The sequence below is a fragment of the Tachypleus tridentatus genome, chromosome 7, assembly GCF_004210375.1.
Source record: "Tachypleus tridentatus isolate NWPU-2018 chromosome 7, ASM421037v1, whole genome shotgun sequence".
Classification (NCBI taxonomy): Eukaryota; Metazoa; Arthropoda; class Merostomata; order Xiphosura; family Limulidae; genus Tachypleus; species Tachypleus tridentatus.
This window is the reverse complement of record NC_134831.1, coordinates 23569606-23586634: the sequence shown is the minus strand read 5'-3', so window position 1 is coordinate 23586634 and position 17029 is coordinate 23569606. Positions and strand designations below refer to the sequence as shown.

The 17029-nt window shown below is 32.5% G+C and overlaps 1 protein-coding gene and 1 long non-coding RNA gene across 4 annotated transcripts in view; one reads left to right on the top strand and one right to left on the bottom strand.

Moving 5' to 3' along the window:
- Positions 1-17029, top strand: part of LOC143255306 (putative adhesion G protein-coupled receptor E4P) — an 87646-nt gene that overhangs the window by 58552 nt on the left and 12065 nt on the right. For 2 of the 3 annotated variants that reach the window (XM_076510763.1, XM_076510761.1), the window contains exons 8-12: positions 2059-2161; positions 3739-3895; positions 9255-9321; positions 10556-10708; positions 11900-12068. In XM_076510763.1, the coding sequence (XP_076366878.1) occupies positions 2059-2161; positions 3739-3895; positions 9255-9321; positions 10556-10708; positions 11900-12068 (649 nt within the window). Of the gene's footprint in view, positions 1-2058; positions 2162-3738; positions 3896-9254; positions 9322-10555; positions 10709-11899; positions 12075-17029 lie in introns of those variants that run through there. The other variant, XM_076510762.1, reaches the window with a different exon arrangement.
- Positions 11794-15699, bottom strand: LOC143255307 (uncharacterized). Its single transcript, XR_013030535.1, has 2 exons — positions 14187-15699; positions 11794-12581 (listed from the first exon to the last, which is right to left on the bottom strand). It is a non-coding gene; the product is annotated as an uncharacterized LOC143255307 (long non-coding RNA).

Genomic DNA, 17029 nt, shown 5'->3' with positions numbered 1-17029 from the left:
AAGATTCTCGAAGTTGGCTCAACACATTTTGAGATGTATTAAAGATAGGACTACTAACTTTAATATAGAGATCGTTTCTATAGTAAACGATATTTTATCTTCATATAGATCATTCAAGGTAAATAATACCTTTGTTAACTAATACATGCGTGTTAATGGAACATTTTAGTTAATCCATACAACACTTACGTAACTTTTATAGAAGCTGCATCGACAACTTTAGGAAATAAGCTTTACTCAACATCCCCTTTGGTCAAGTTACAGTAACTTACTTTTTTAATTTTCATTCTTAATCACTTTCACTTTCATTGCATCTTTATTTCATTAAGAGTAATTGTTTTTTCCCCCATCTGGTCACAGTCAGTGAATGATGGGTCTAGTTATCGTCCCTTGTGGGTTTAAGCACTGATATCTGCTCTTGCTATCTAATTTTGTATTTCATAAGCGATACTTGCGAATAAAATTCATGTTAGTACAGAGGATAAGTGCACGAAAAGAACAGAGTTGTGCTTTTTGTAGCAAAAGTATGAAACTCCTTAACAATGTTCATCATGCCAAAGAATGTAAATTTAGTTATAGTACCATCCCAGATTTCCCCTGTAGTGGCCAAAGTGGCCATTTTTCGAAATAACGGCCTTTCTCTTAATAATATATCATATCTCGGAAAATGAGAGACCTAGAAGTTTGATGTTTGTGTATACGTATAGGTTTGTGGGGTTGTTGACTTCAGAACAAGGATTATTGAGTGTGTCAGGCCACTATTCACCAATTTTAAAGATGGTGATCCACTATTATTTTATAAAATTGACATATTGCGTATTCTATTTTTGTGTATCGTATATTTGTTTATTGTATAATTCTTTAACCACCTTTCTCATAAATAGAAAATAAGTGTAGCATATTTAATTTTAGGGTGTTTTTTTCTGAATAGCATGCCCTCCAAAACAGAGCTTGCTGATTCATTGACACAATCAGTTTCTGCAGTCAAACAAATTTTGATGAAAATAATATTGTAAAAACATTTGACACATTTATTTTTCTACAAATAAGCAAAGAAAAAAGTTAATAAACTTTGCGCTTTGTTCCACGAATATTTTCGGACAAACTGGTAACAATGCCGATGTATGTCTTCTGAACTACTACAGTCCCTCTGGTATGTGGAGGTAAAAACAATACTGGGATCATGAATTAATTCCTTCACTCCTAATAGAGCTTGACATATTGGTGTGCATATATATAAAATATATTGTTTATTGTTCATTATGAACTTACCAACGAAGGTCACAATACTCTGAATTCAGTTGAATCCAAAGAACCATGTAAAACAAAATAACCTTTTTATTACAGAATGGCGAAATAAACGGTTTAGTAAATTTAATGTTGGCATTTTTTCTTGTTAATTATTGTTACAATGAAGTTTATTTTTAACGTATTTCCTTTACTTAACATAAGTTCTTTTATTGTTTTCAGTACATATCATATTAAAAAACAATTGTTTTTTTTTTTTTTCATTTTAGCTATGTCAGCTACGTCCTTGTTAGTTTTCACACAAACTCTTTTAGTTCTTGTATATTTTAATGAAAAAGATGTTTCTTTTCTATTTGTTTGTTTTGAATTTCGCGCAAAGCTACACGAGGGCGATCTGCGCTAGTCATTCCTAATTTAGCAAAGTACGACTAGAGGAAAGGCAGCTAGTCATCATCACCCACCACCAACTACTCTTTTATCAACGAATAGTTGGATTGACTGTCACATTATTATGCCCCCACGGCTGAAAGGATGGTGTTACAGGGATTCGAATTCGCGACCCACAGATTGCAAGTCGAGCGCCATATCCACCTGACCATGCCAAGCCTGTTTTTTTCTTTAAAATTTATATGACACAATTTTATTATAATCATTAGAATTTTGTAAAACTTGCTTTCGAACCTTGCTATTGTTTATTTTGTCATTAAATATGATATTATTTCACTTTGGTCCCTATCATGTACTGTAATAAACTTTAATACATTCAACCAACATTTTTAATAAAGTGCGTTTCTCTTTCTTTTTTTTTAGGATTTTCACTGTCGATCGTGTCATACAAATGAATATGGAGCTGGCTATATTTCTTGCTCATATCATGCTCATATTCCCAGCTGATACGTGCACAACAAACAAGGTAGGTGGAAGGAAATTTCATCGTCACTGTTGTTCATTTGATTGAAGTTTAGATTATTAACAATCTCTCTTTCTGCACTTTACTTGAAATCCTTACTTTCCTCAAAATGTCAAGGAATCTTTGATAAAACAAACCGTAAATGGTCACTAAAATTATAGTATGAATTAACTCATATTTTATTGCAACTGTAAAGCAACATCTTATAAGAAAAAAATGTTAAACTAATTTGAACTTGTTTATGAAATTTTTTCCAAACTTTTTAGAAATTAAACATATTAATAGAAACAAAGCACTTACATTGAAGTTTAAATATCTTCGTCGTAATGCAACTGTGTTATCACGAAACGAACTAATTTTAAGACAACCACTGTTGATGAAATATTACACATATTAAATCTCGATACTTTTATCTTCAGATGACACCAGAGGCATTGCAACATGAAATGTTTCTAAACAACTGTTGTTGTTAAAGGTTTATATATATATATATATATATTTCAATTTATGTTCGGCAGTAGGAAGATAGGATCCTGTAACGAAATAGAAGAGCATCACAGATTGTGTGATTATTGATAATTTTATATCCGTAAAAAGCACGGATAACATACATTATTATTGTAATGATTTTTTCTAATTGTATCAATAAGAGTGCGTAAGTAATTAAATGTCAGACGCATGTTGGAACAAGAATACTCATTCTGATGAATATAACACTTATCGAAAAAATAAAAATTATTTCGACTTTTTCAAGTTCTGTGATAAACTTTCAGTAGGTTTGATTATCTTGTGTTTAGATGCGGCCCGGCATGGCCAAGCGCGTAAGGCGTGCGACTCGTAATCCGCAGGTCGCGGGTTCAAATCCCCGTCACACCAAACATGCTCGCCCTTTCAGCCGTGGGGGCGTTATAATGTGACGGTCAATCCCACTTTTCGTTGGTAAAAGAGTAGCCCAAGAGTTGGCGGTGGGTGGTGATGACTAGCTGTCTTCACTCTAGTCTTACACTGCTAAATTAGGGACGGCTAACACAGATAGCTCTCGAGTAGCTTTGTGCGAAATTCCAAAACAAACAAAGTGTCTAGATCGCTCATGGCGCGGGAAATGCCACTACCTAAAGAGGAAGCAAAACGTTAGATATTCTGTGCGGCTGCGTAATGATTTTTAAAGTTGTCTCTAAGTTATACGTCGTTTAAATAACAGAATTTATGTCTGGAGGAAAAATGTATTCAGCCTTATTCCAGTCAATTGATTGTACCGATGACCTGGACAACTTTAAAATTAATTTTAACACAATTATATTTTAATCTGTTCTATTAACATCTGTTCAGCATTCTTTAACATGTGGCCCACTTAAAATTTATTAAGTATAAGAACGTAGAACTAAATGCAACGGTTTAATCTTACTTTTTAACTAGCACTGAATCTTATTATAAAGATAACTTTTTATACCTTTAATGTGAGGGTAATTTTAACTTTTATCAATTATTATTCTGAAGGTACATTTATATTTGTAATGATAAGGATTATTGGAAAGATGGTATCATAGAACTGTATATTTTAAACTGTATGTGTTTTATAGGAACTTTGCCGAATATTATCCATCTGTCTTCACTTCTTCTTCACAGCCTGTTTCACGTTTCTTCTTCTCGAAGCTCTTCACATGTACAGCATGGTTGCTTACGTGGTACCAAAAAACGGCATGCTAAGTCGGGCTCAAAATATCATTATTGGATGGGGTAGGTTCATATATAACCTTTTTTTAACTAGAACATATTAATACTGTTCTTACAGCACTGTTACCTTTCTAAATAAGTATACTTTTTGTCCAGTTGTCGGTTATAGAAATTTAGTGTTTTATGTCACTTTTTAGCTTAATTGTTACCGACAACGGGATTAGTACATGTGCTGCTATGAAATATAACATTCCTTATTATGTCTGTTTGTGTCAAAATTACAATTTAAGGAAATATATAAGCATTCAAATTTAAAACAAAAATGTTTATTTGGTAAAAGTAGGAATTTACTGTCTGGTTTGGTTTCAATATTATCACTGTTTATCGGATCTTATACTTGCTTCCAAAGTGGATTATTATTTTAAAAAATGTTACTAGAAAACTAACTTAAACTTTAAATGATTTACCAAGAAGTTTTATCTTCTCTGATTACAAATTAGCATTTAAAGTTGTATTTCAATTATTTTGTATTTGTGCGAAATCATCAGTAATACAAAGCAAAGCCTAGAAAGCTCTATATCAGCTATTAGTTGTCGGTCTTGGGCATTTCAGTACGATTTTACTTAGGTCTTAAAATTTATTATCATAATCAAGTATATGTTTACGGACTTATATCGGTAAAATCCAGGGTTCGATAAGACACTTTTATTATTGCACTACAAATTTGTAAAACTGAGATATTCAACCGTTTCTTCCAAAAACGGTTATCTGATACCCTATATTTAGTGTCTCTGAGTATATAGTCTGGGAACTCAAGTCTAATACTTTTTGTCTTTTTAAGGTGTTTTTTCATGCCACTCGAGCTAGTGTTTCGTTCTAGAGATTTATGAGTACCTTAAACGTGGCATTCCATGACTGACAGCACTCAGTCTTACGAGATTGAAAAAAACAACAACACCGTGGATTCTTGTATGGATGTAACTTTCCTTAACAAGATTAGTAGTTGTGTGATCAAGAACACTGAAAACAGAGTGTGAGAACTAATATGCAACATTGTTTGGAACCATGCACAATGCACACATGGCATAAAGCGGCAAGTTTTGTTTGGTATATTTTCATGAATTTACTGCAAGTAGAAGATATTATTGGTCGTTCTTCTGTTCACATGAAACCGTATTAGCTGTCTGGTAGTATACGTTTCGAGATTCTTTGCAACTGCTGAGCACTATTTTGACCACTTATTTTCCCGAGACTGATAGCAGCTAAATACAATACTTCAGCAATTTTCATAGGCACGCCGGTTCTCTTTACGTTTGTAAATGGTTATAGTTAGAGCATCCTTTAACTCTTGGGATAGTTCTTCAGTCTGTCAACATCATTCAAAAAGATTCAACAATTCTAGTTCTAATACTAGTCTTCCATTTGAAAATTTTGGCAGGTAAGCCATCAAAGCTCAATTTTTATTGCCTTCAGAAGTTCTTACACAGTCAATGGGTCATCGAGTGTTGCCTCTATTGGTAGTTGTGGTAACTGATCCAGGAGTGCATCATGAATCATTGAGGTCTTATTGAGCAATGTATCAAAGAGTTCTTTCCGTCTCTGCAATATATCAAACTTGTTTGTAAACGATTAGGAACCATCAAGACTCTTGAGTGGAACATTCGCTTCATTCTATGGTCCATATACTATCTTCAACTTGTCGAAAACCTCTTCTGTCAAATATGACAGCTAAGGACATTAACTTCTCTGCCTTTTGTATTTACCATTGTTATCAAAATTTGCGCAAATGTTTTGGAGGTTTTCTTTAATTGCTTTTAATCACTTAATGGCTTATTGATGTGCTTACCATTGTTTACTATTTAATAAACCTTGTCTAGCTTGCTTGCCTTTTCTCAACTAACAGTTCTTGGATGTTATCATTTTTGTTGAACCAGGTGACGTGTCCCTTATTTTGTAAGCCAATTTCTGTGTCATATACACTTTACAGTGGGTTTGAAACTGTTCCATAGCATTGGGATTCATTTGTTTCAAGAACTGGATAAATCTAGGTCACGAGCTTATTTCTACTAGGAAAAGCCCATAATTTCATTATGTTCAGTTTCTGAGAGGCAGCTGGCTGTTTTTGTGCCAAACGTGAGGGACGTTTAGTCTACAGATTGTGCAGAAAAGTGTATGGTCTATATCATCGTTAACACCATGCATGCCCAGTATAAACATGACATTAACAAGATCCCACCTTCGTATTAGAACACACTCAAGGAGAATTCACATAACTTTATTTTTCTCTCCTGAGGAGGTATAACACGTGGTGGCAAGTTAAATGTTCTAAACTAACACGAGTATTAAAGTCTACAAGACATAATTTTTTTCACTATCAGCAACCAGATATAAAAAATTCCTTAGGCCCAGATATAACTTTTCTTTATGTGAGATTGGTTTGTCATTGTTGGTGTATAGGCTGAGAAAATAGTGATGAAGCAGTTCTCAGATACTGGAATCGCAACTTCAACAGCCTTTCACAGATACAAACAGGGAACGGTTCTGCCTGTTTGACTATATGATTTGTTACTGCAAATGTTAAAGATGAAGACTGTTCGATTCATTTTGGCAGTAGGAGAAATGTCATAGTGATGTGAAGTAATGCTGGTCCTCACATTGTCTTCAAAGTCATCATGTTGTACAATGTATGGACATGTCATGTAATTATATGAAAAGGTAGCACCACTTTGTATATGCTTTAGAGGTGATACTATAATCCAAACCTTTCGTCATGTGAATGGCTTTAAAATGAAGTTCCACGGTACTGACTGCACACCCACTTGCTCAACACTGGTGAAAACATTTCAGAAGTTGTTGCTCAAGCTGTGGGTGTTAAGACTTTCTTCCACGTCCAGGATTATTTGCTTGCTTACTTTGAAACATCAGTTGACTTTCTCTGAAATCGAACACTTGCGTCATTTATATCAGATTCTCATGCTGCCGCCCTATTACCATGGTTTTCAGCAAGTTCTTTTACTTTAAGTTTAGAGGTTGCCGTGTAGCTTGCTCATTTTGCCGCTATCCCATTAGTTTAAATGTGTAACTCATGACACCAGTATCAAGAATCCTGCCTTATACACTGCTATTGCTCACTATAACATAGATATTACACAAGCAAGGAATAATTTTGCAGCCTTTAACTTTTGCTTTGAGCTCGAGTGATCAAGTGATCACAAATTGACCTTCAGAGTTTTCATACTATAATGATTAATATCATTTTGCGTAACTTAACGAAATTTGTCAAGCTTTTAGTAAACGTCACAAGCCTTTTATAGAAAAAAAAATCAAAAATTTTAATTAAGCGTTTTAGCTAAAATTTTGTCCCTGTTATATTAAGTAAGATCGTTGAGTGGTCTGAATACAAAATGATTTCATCTTAAAATTAAGACTTAATTTTCTTCATCTAAATTTTTTAAATTTCATTTACACAATGTCTACAACCTCCTGACTAAGCATCATACCTTTTTTAAAGAAAAACATTTTATTTGTTTTTTTTATACTTTAGGTCTTTGCAGGATCCTACAACTATCACAATTTTTCTGGCTTTCTAACTATTCTTTACCAGCTTTTAAAAATTTAGTTCATTGATGTGATTCTCGTGTGAAGGAATTTCTAGCTGAAAGACGAAATAGACAATGTTTTGTAGAGAATATAGCGTAAAAATAAAAGGTCATTCGGTAGGTTAAAACTATGGCTTTATATTAGTAATTTGGGAATGAGAGAATGTGGCACGTGGGCGTGGCAAATGGAACTTATTTTCGAGTTTATGTTTATTAATTGATTCATTAAAAAGGTTTTCTCATGAGTTGTTAAGTATATTCTTAAATCGACCTCACGAAATCTAAACAGCTCCATCTTTTTTAAGCAACGAACTGACATTCTTGTCACCAAAGGATTACTTTGACCACAGTATCGCAAAAGTCTAGGTGCGTAGTTTTATGGTAGTAAGGCTAGTTTGACTTTTGTTTGTGAAAATTAGAATGTTTACAATATTTGAAAAATTACGATAATGTCATTCATATCAATGTACTAATATTAGTACAAAACGTTTAGTAATTACATTGTATAATTATAGCCATTTACATCCATAACTTTTAGGGCATCTATTTAAAGAGATTTTATGTAATTTTGATTTATGATAATATCTTTATTATTCTCCATGGTAGATCTGTTGGTTCTAATGTGTGGGCGTTCATTAAATATCCAAAATTCCAGTCACTCTGTGATGCTGCTTGTAGAAACAGAGATAGGAATGGATATCTATTTATCCATAAAGTTAAACAGATATTGTCAATTGTGGAAACAGAGATAGGGCTGGACGTTTGTTTAAAGGGAGACACAAATCTAAGATATTTGTAGAAAAACATTGTAGACAGAACAGATATATATCTGTTTGTACTATCGCTGATGCATTAGAAGAGGAGTGAAGTATAGCTCTACTTTGAAAGAGGTGTCAAGTTCTTCCTTACTTTTGGTTATGAAATGTTATTTATGTCTATGTAATTGTTTCCGCACTGGGTAAGTAAGAACAACTCGAGTACATAGACACAATTTAAATATAACTAGCACTCTTAGTATACGGTCTTTGCCACTGCATCTAACACAGACTAAAGAGCCACAAGAAGGCAATAATTATGATTTGCAGTTAAATCAATATCTCGTATAGTACATAATGTATGTAATATTTTAATCATCTAATCCCACATCAGGCTGTTCGAATTTCTTATTGTTACATTCATAAAATGGAATATAATGTGGCACAGTTGAAGATATGGTTATCTAATACTATCTTTGTGCAGAAACAACACATCATACATGTATCGATTAGGACGAAAAGTGGTTTCACAGCCTTTTTTAAAGAGAATGTTTCTAATCCATACTCACAGGAAGTCAGGTGTAACTGTGTTTAACTATAAATCTTTTTTAAACCTTCATGTTCTATAGTAAACTCAAAATAGTGTAATAATGAAAACCAAAACATTTTTAGGCATTCTTCTGAACTTTTTATTGTATGATTAAATGGCATAGAAACTACTAAGGTAAGCTTGGTGAAAACTGTTATCATATAGTAAGAGAAGAATTATGGGTAAACCTTACTCGAATAACTCAAGCTTACGAGTTTTAACTCCTTATATCAGATATTTATTTTATAAAATCACATTACAAGACGGTATGAAAAGATAGAGATAGGTGTTGACTACAAGTACGAATGAAATTGGTATCTTTAAATCTTTACTATAATCCAACTTATTTGATGCTTTGATCAAATAATAACATTAGAGTGTCGTTTCTATTCAATATATAAAACTGTGTTAATATTTTACTTAATTTTTAATGATTTATCTTAAAATGTTGTAGTCACATGTTTAAAACATTATTTTAGGAGTCCCTGCCTTGGTGAGTGTGGCTTCTATTAGTTTTTTCTTGGAAGACTATGGTGGTGAATACCAGTAAGTACTTGGAATGGAGTGGCAAAATTGCAGTAATCAACTAATGTTACATTGCATTTAGCCTCACTTAAATAGAAATAAAATATATATTCGTATTTCAACTTTGCAAAGATACATATATTCAACTCAATAAAATACGTTTTTTTTTCCAATTAGATATTTTTCACATCTATTTAAGTGTGTATTTGTTCTACATTTTACTTGTAACAATGTTTATTAGAAAGTTTTATCTTTTTAAGTTACACAGTTATTTTTTCAAAGATATATCAAAAGCATATCAAAAAATAGCGTAGATAAGATGTTATTTAGAACTGTAGAAACATTAAGCATAGCGATACTTATTATGATTCAGAGATGCCATGCCTTTATATTTGTTTGAATGGCAGTTATAAAAAATAGTGTTACAATAACTTTTCCCCTGGTGGCTCATCGGTAAGTATGAGAGATTATAACACTAAAAATCAAGTATTGACAATCAGATAGCACATTGTGTTTAACAACAAACAAACAAATAGTATAAATTATATTACACGAATAATTAGAATTTTGATAAATAAACGATTACAAAAATTCAGACTGTGTCTAGAGTATTCAGCGGTGTCCTATTAAAACTTTCGCAAAAATAAAAAAATTCAATAAACATCTAGATGTTATTTTTCACATTTCTTTTAGAAATTTGTGAAAAGGTATAAACCTCACAATGTACAAAACTGTTACACGAATCATACTTGTTTGTTATTGAGTGACAACATTCTTTAAAGAAAATTATTACATCTTTGTATAAAATGTGATACTCATGTATTTTACTCGACATACTACTATTAAAGGTCTTTTTAATGATGTAGAAACAATATCGTATAACCTTTTGTTTTTAGTTATTTCGAGTGTCTATTTAATATAAAAGCAGCAATTTTATGTAGTTCGTGAATTATATTTGTGTACAACATCACTAAGGCAATTTTTTCACGCAAAATACAACAATTCACAACTATAAGCTAGAGTATTTTAATTTAGGAGAGGAAACTATTTTCTAGAAAGTAGGCTTAACTGCCATATTCCAAGAAATTCGACATTTCATTTTTCTGAATATCGTTTACTAAAACGTAGTAGGTGTTATTTAAAACCTCTCCATCAGCGAACTATCCAAGCTACTTTAGATGTAACCTAATAGCATTAATTTCTACAACAAATACTTTAAACATTATATAGATCTTTCAACTTTTTTACTGCCCAGTTGCTGGCTACAGATGGACAAACCCCTGGTTTACCTCCAGTACGGTCCAGTGTGCTGCATCTGTCTTTTGAACATCATCCTCTTAGAAGCTGCAGGAGCTTCTGACTACAAACCATTAAAGGCCTATGATAGCAGACAACTTTTCAGTGCTCGGTAAGTAATGAAACTTCTGTTACTTGATTTTTCTAATGATTTTCGACTCAACGACTGGAACTTAGTTCGGCGTTGTAACTGCGATTTGTCAGCGTAGTTTTTAACCTATGTAACATTTGTGAAGTGTTTATACACGCTTGTATCGTTTTTCAATATAAAAATATCGTGGGCACATTTTTGGGAATGAAGCTGTAAAAAAGTGAATAAATAAATCGTATCTTTACTTGTTACAAGTAAAGAAAAGAGAAAAACCTTTTTCCTAAATTTCCAACCCTTTTGGAATTATCATTCCTACATACCAGCGCAGACACAAGGGGGGGGGGTAGAATTTTAACACGCAAAAATATGATAAATTAATCTCATTTGGAATTGAATAGTTATATTTATATATGGTTATTCTTTTCTGTTCAATTATTTGAAGATGATTCAAATGTAATCCCTACTAACTTGTTTACTTTGTTTATGAAGGCTTGATCTTAGCCTTCCCTACATTTATGTCCTTTTTTTGAAAAGTTTTTTTTACTTTTTTACTTGGTTTTTAATGCAGGTTTTCAATATACATGGGATGGTTGTATTTATAACCAAGTTTTAAATTTAATGAGGTTCCAACTGTAATATTTATTGTTTAGCTACTATTATCTGATAACTCTTGTTTCACCCTATACTTAAACTTTTTCAAGGAACATCAAATTTATGTAAAAAAGCTAATTTCAAGGGTAATGATAACGTCGCTTCTGGCTCAGTCATTACATAGATATTATTACAAAAGGCAATACTCTACAGTACTGTAATGTTCTGCTAACTGTCAATGAGATATTTAAAATACCATTTTGATGAACAGTCTAAACCATCCCTACATAGACAGTACTACTGTATCATTAAATTAACTTTAAATAACTTCAACTAGTTCAGGATTTTATAAAATGCCTTCTAGTAACTGTCGGTAAAATATATGTTTTACTACTTTAAATGAACTGCTATCTGCGTTGATAACTTTCAGTCCACCAAATTTTCTTTCTTTTTGGCCTTGCTTAAAGTAACTTTATTTGGATAATTCCCATGTATTTAATGATATCACAAGTGTAAATAGCAAGGTCTTTTTAATGATGTAGAAACAATATCGTACAACACTTTTAGTCAATAATAGATATAGAAAATCAGAATTCAATATACACTGTTGTATTTTTCTAGGATACATCAGAGATCCAATTTGATCTTGATGCCATTAATACTCTCCTCTTGGATTCTGGGAATGTTGTCAGACTATGAACAGAATATTGGTCTCTATAGCACTTTTGCTATCATTAATGCTATAATCGGTTTTGCTATTTTCATTCTTCATTCGCTTGGAAACCAAGAGGTATGAAAAGTTTATTGAATATTCATTTTAACTATCCAGCACATCCCATAGAAGTGTTGTTTTGATTAGATCAACATTCATTTCAGAAATCTGTAAGTCATTTTCCTTGAATCAACGTACTGAAAACACAAATCTATGCACCATATACAATAAACAGAAATCCACCTAAACCTTTTAAATAGAAAATAATTTTTACTACGACGGTCTTTATACAAGCGAATTCAATACTGTGCATTGTAACTGTTAGTATGAAATAATTATGTGATTTCTTTCATATTATATGACAAGGTTTTTAAAGAATTATAGCTATTAGCCATATGTGCACATATAAGGATCAAAGAGCACATGCCACTGCTTTTTACAGTATGGTATGTATTTAATGTTATAATTATTAACCAGTTATTTTACCTTATGTTCCCCGCTAGGATGGCGATAAGTCTTCAGATTTACAACGCTAAAATCAGGGCTTCAATTACCCTTGGTGAACATAGTAGATAGCCCGATGTGGCTTCGCTATAAGTAAAATAAACATAAATAAACAAATACATTTTACTTAACATTTACAAGTTAACAATAGTTCATGCTAGAGGAAAGTGAATACCAGTTACAATGTACAGAGATACCAAAAAATCCGTAATATTTATTGTGGAAACTATCGAGGTTTTGCAAATACATTATGCAAACTGTACAATGAATCAAAATATTTTTATTCTTCATATGGACATTACTTTACATTCCAATTTACCAGAATGTGTGTTAGACTGATGTTGTCATTTCACAGACATATCTTTATATACAAATACTTTTGTACATTTGATTACAAGATTGCCAACTTTCGTGCAGATACATGTAGTAATTTTGTAATTACAGTCCGCATTCCTTCTGCCATATCACACATTCATTTAAAGACAAATATCCAAATTGGTTATCACTTGAGAACAACCCAATTTTGTGCTTTACAGATATCTCTCAACAACATAAGAAAAAATTTGTGAAACCTTGTATTACATTAACTGATCTGTCAAATTAGTATAATAACATAACACAGTGTTTAGAAACAGCAAGGGACCTACTGGTCCATCTCGGCTATTCCATCTTTTAAGTCAAAGTAAAGCTATTAAGTAAACAAATTAAAAAATTTAAACCTTAGCATTCAGCTTTCTTTTGAACTCACTCAAATTTACTGCCTTCACAGAATCCGAAAGAAACCCACTCTTATAATAAAAACCCATCAGTCATTTATTTGCCCGACTCGCTAAATGATCTAAATCATTTTGAAAAGCAGTAGTGTCCTCTTCACAGCCAGCAACACCCAAGACCTTACTATCATAAGCAAATTTAAGTAATTTAATGACCATTCATTCATCTATGTCATTAATGTAAATCAAAACGAGCAATAGTCCTATGACTGAGTCCTGAGGTACATCACTTGCAAATTTATATATTCTGACTGAACTCTATTTATAATAACCCTCTATTTTTTTCCGTCAAGCCACTCTTCTCTTCAGTTAGTTAACTTATCCCTCATACCTAGAGAGATACGTTTCTTTACATTTCTTTATCAAATGTTTTTTTTTTAATCCAGATACACCAAATTTATATCCTTACCCTCACTTACATATTCAGTAACATTTTAAATCATGCCAAAAGATTTGTAAGGCAAGATTTTCCCTTAGTGAAATCATGTTGACTATCCCATAATATTCTACACTTTGTTAAATGACTTTGGAAAGTAACTTTCATCAAACTTTCCAAAACTTTTCCCACAACTGGTGTAAGACTAATAGGTCTATAATTACTGGGAAAACTTCTATTGATTCCCTTGATGTTAGCTCATTTCCAATCTGTTGGTACTTGTCCACTATTCAAAGACTTACAAAAAATTGTGACAAGTGGCTTACATATCCTATCGTTGATCCTTTAAAATCCTCAGGGAAATAGTATCTTGCCCAGGAGTCTTACCATTCTTTAAACTTCCCAATTTTACTTTGTAAAGCTTAGAATTTATGCAGTTGTCTTGTTCAACTTTGTTTTCATTTACCAGTTGTTCAAGATGAGGAATAATGATTAAGTCTATATCAGTAAAAACTGAAACAAAGCGAAATCTATAAACCTCACCATTTCATAATCTTCACATACAAGTCTTGCTTTGTCATCTCTCAAGGGTCCTCTCCCCATTCCAACATTTTGTTTACCTCTAATGTGCTTTCAAAAATGTCCTTACTGTTTTCAGCCAATTTTTGCAATACGTATTTTTGATGTTTTAATTTTCTGTTTGACCAATTTTTGTTATCATCCATATCTTCAAAATATTCTATGATATCACTCAATGTAAATTATTAAATTTGTGATGTTTATCTTTAATTTTATCTTTTATACCCTTTTTGATCCAACCTGCTTATTTTCTTGCACCTTCCCTTTTTTTCTGTAACAAATATATTTGTTTTCCACATTCGCTCAGTGACTCAAAATAACTCAGCTGCTCAATTCATGATTGATAATTTTTGTTTCATCCTTTCAAAATTTGCTTTTTTTTTGGAAATTTGGAATCAAAATATCATTATTCCTGATTTCCATATGCAATAAAACATCAAACATGGTACAAGCAATGATCACTTGTACCTAAGTGTTTGTCAATTCCCAACTTTTAAACCATTTCTGTATTAGAAGCTAACATTAAATCTAAAATAGCCTTTTTTCTAGTATTTCCTTGACCAATTGGTGAAGAAGTCCATCTTGAACAGTTTCTAGAAACCTTTCTACCTCATGATTTTACTCTAGCCTTTCCCAGTCAATACGTCTGAAATTAAAATCACCCATTACACTGGGGAGCACTCATTTTGTTGCATTTAAAAAAATACCTTTCTATAGTCAATTTGAGTGTGTTGATTTCAAATCTGAAGTCGGTTTTTGTCTGCAAGCTACAGATTTTATGCAATTTAACATTTTTATTTAATTTTTAAGGCAGACCATTGCGTTTTTCTTTGGTCCAGTCTCGAAGCATTTCCTCACAATTGTGGCACACAACATGAGGAGCCCATTGCTTGTCTTGATCACCAAGATGAACTTCAAAATATGCCTTGTAGGCACGCTTGACGAACGAGGATATGTTACGTCTCTGACGATTGAGTGTGTAGCATCCACATATGTAGCAGAAGGCATCAGGCTTGTTTCTGCAATGATATCTATTTTTGGAAGCCATGTTTGATCTGAAACAAAAGAAGAATGATCAAAATATTAGAAGCTATCTATATATATGGACGTGAAAATGCTTATACATGGTTTACGCAAGTTCACATTTGTACAATTTCATTAACCTCAAATTGCATACAAACTAGAGCTTGTAGAGAAAAAACTAATTTCAGATTTGAAATCAGCGCCTAAAACTCCTTCAGAATCAGTTAAAATATCCAATGCAACTCAAAGTTACTGAAAAAGTGTTCCCCAGTGTTATTATGACTTCATTAAAAGCAGAAATCTTAATCTCATCAGTTCATCAGTTTCAACTGGTGATCTATAATGAAAATTCCTACTGAGAGCTATTTCCCCTTATTATCCGTAACGGAAACTCAAATGGATTCAATTTCTTTGCTATTATCCTTAATATTCTCAACTTCAACAGGATGTAACTTGCACTTTACTACTCTGTCTTTATTAAATAATCTATAAGTGTATATTTCAGAGAAATTTCTATCATCAAAATGATCTACATTAAATCATGTTTCAGTTATTCCCATTACATCAAAATCTTCTATTCCTACCAGTGTCCTACACTCATCTATTTTATTTTTGTACTTCTAGCATTACAATCATAACAATTAAGATTGTTTTTATACTTTCATACTGATTTTATGTGTTTCTTTGTTGAATTTCGCGCAAAGTTGCACAAGGGCTGCCTGCGCTAGCTGTTCCTAATTTAGCAGTGTAAGACTAAAGGGAAGGCAGCTAACCATCACCATCCCCTGTCAACTCTTAGGATACTTTTTCACAACGAATAGTGGTACTGATTGTCACATTATAATGCTCTTACAGCAGACTATAGCCTTTTAAACATCCTAGATCCTTTCCTACTTAAGAATAAATCATCCATTCTAAAACGTTCCCTTCTCACACTGAACTAATCCCACAAGTCCAACCAGCTAACCTTCTCACCCTTAGCCTGGTATTTAGCCCTAGTGACCAACTCAAAATTTCATCTCCACAATTAGTTCGTGGCAGTATCCCTGACACAATAAATTAATGTTATTTATCTTTAAATACTTGTATCAACCTATTTTATTTATTAATCAGCTTCTCTGACTTACCCTCCCCTATACCGTTAGCCCCTATGTGCACAGCAAAAACTGCATCGTTGCCAGACCCCTTCATTGTATCCCTTGCTCTGCTATTGTGTATTTTACCTGTGCTCCAGGGTAGCATAATCTATCTTCTGTTTTTCCTATTTATCTCACAGACTATTCTATCCACATACCATGTCAAAGAATCACCTAAAACTATAACTTTTTCAGGTTCATAATCCATAATTTTCTGTATTCTTTTTGCTTCCCCTCCATCGAAAAGTTCCTTGTCTACATAAGTAAAAGGCTGAAACCTGTAACCCAGTTCAATATGATCTTTACAGTTCAATTCACTATTTTCAATCCTAATACTACCCTTTTTAACTTCTTTAATGTTATTATTAATCTTAGCTGATGCATCCCTTTTACGTAAATGCTTAAGCTCCACTTAAAGTTATCCTGTTATTTCCTTTAATTTATACTTCTCTTTATTTATTTCCTCAAATTTAATTAGGATAGCCTCCAACTTTTCTTCCATTCTAAAAACTCTACATATAAGTTGAATATCTTCACTACCAGTTTCCTTAAAAGTGCACAATAGTCCAGAGTTCCTAAATAAAACAATTCATTGCACCTATTGCACCTGACAAACTGGGAGCACTTAATCCCCAAACAAGTCCTAAC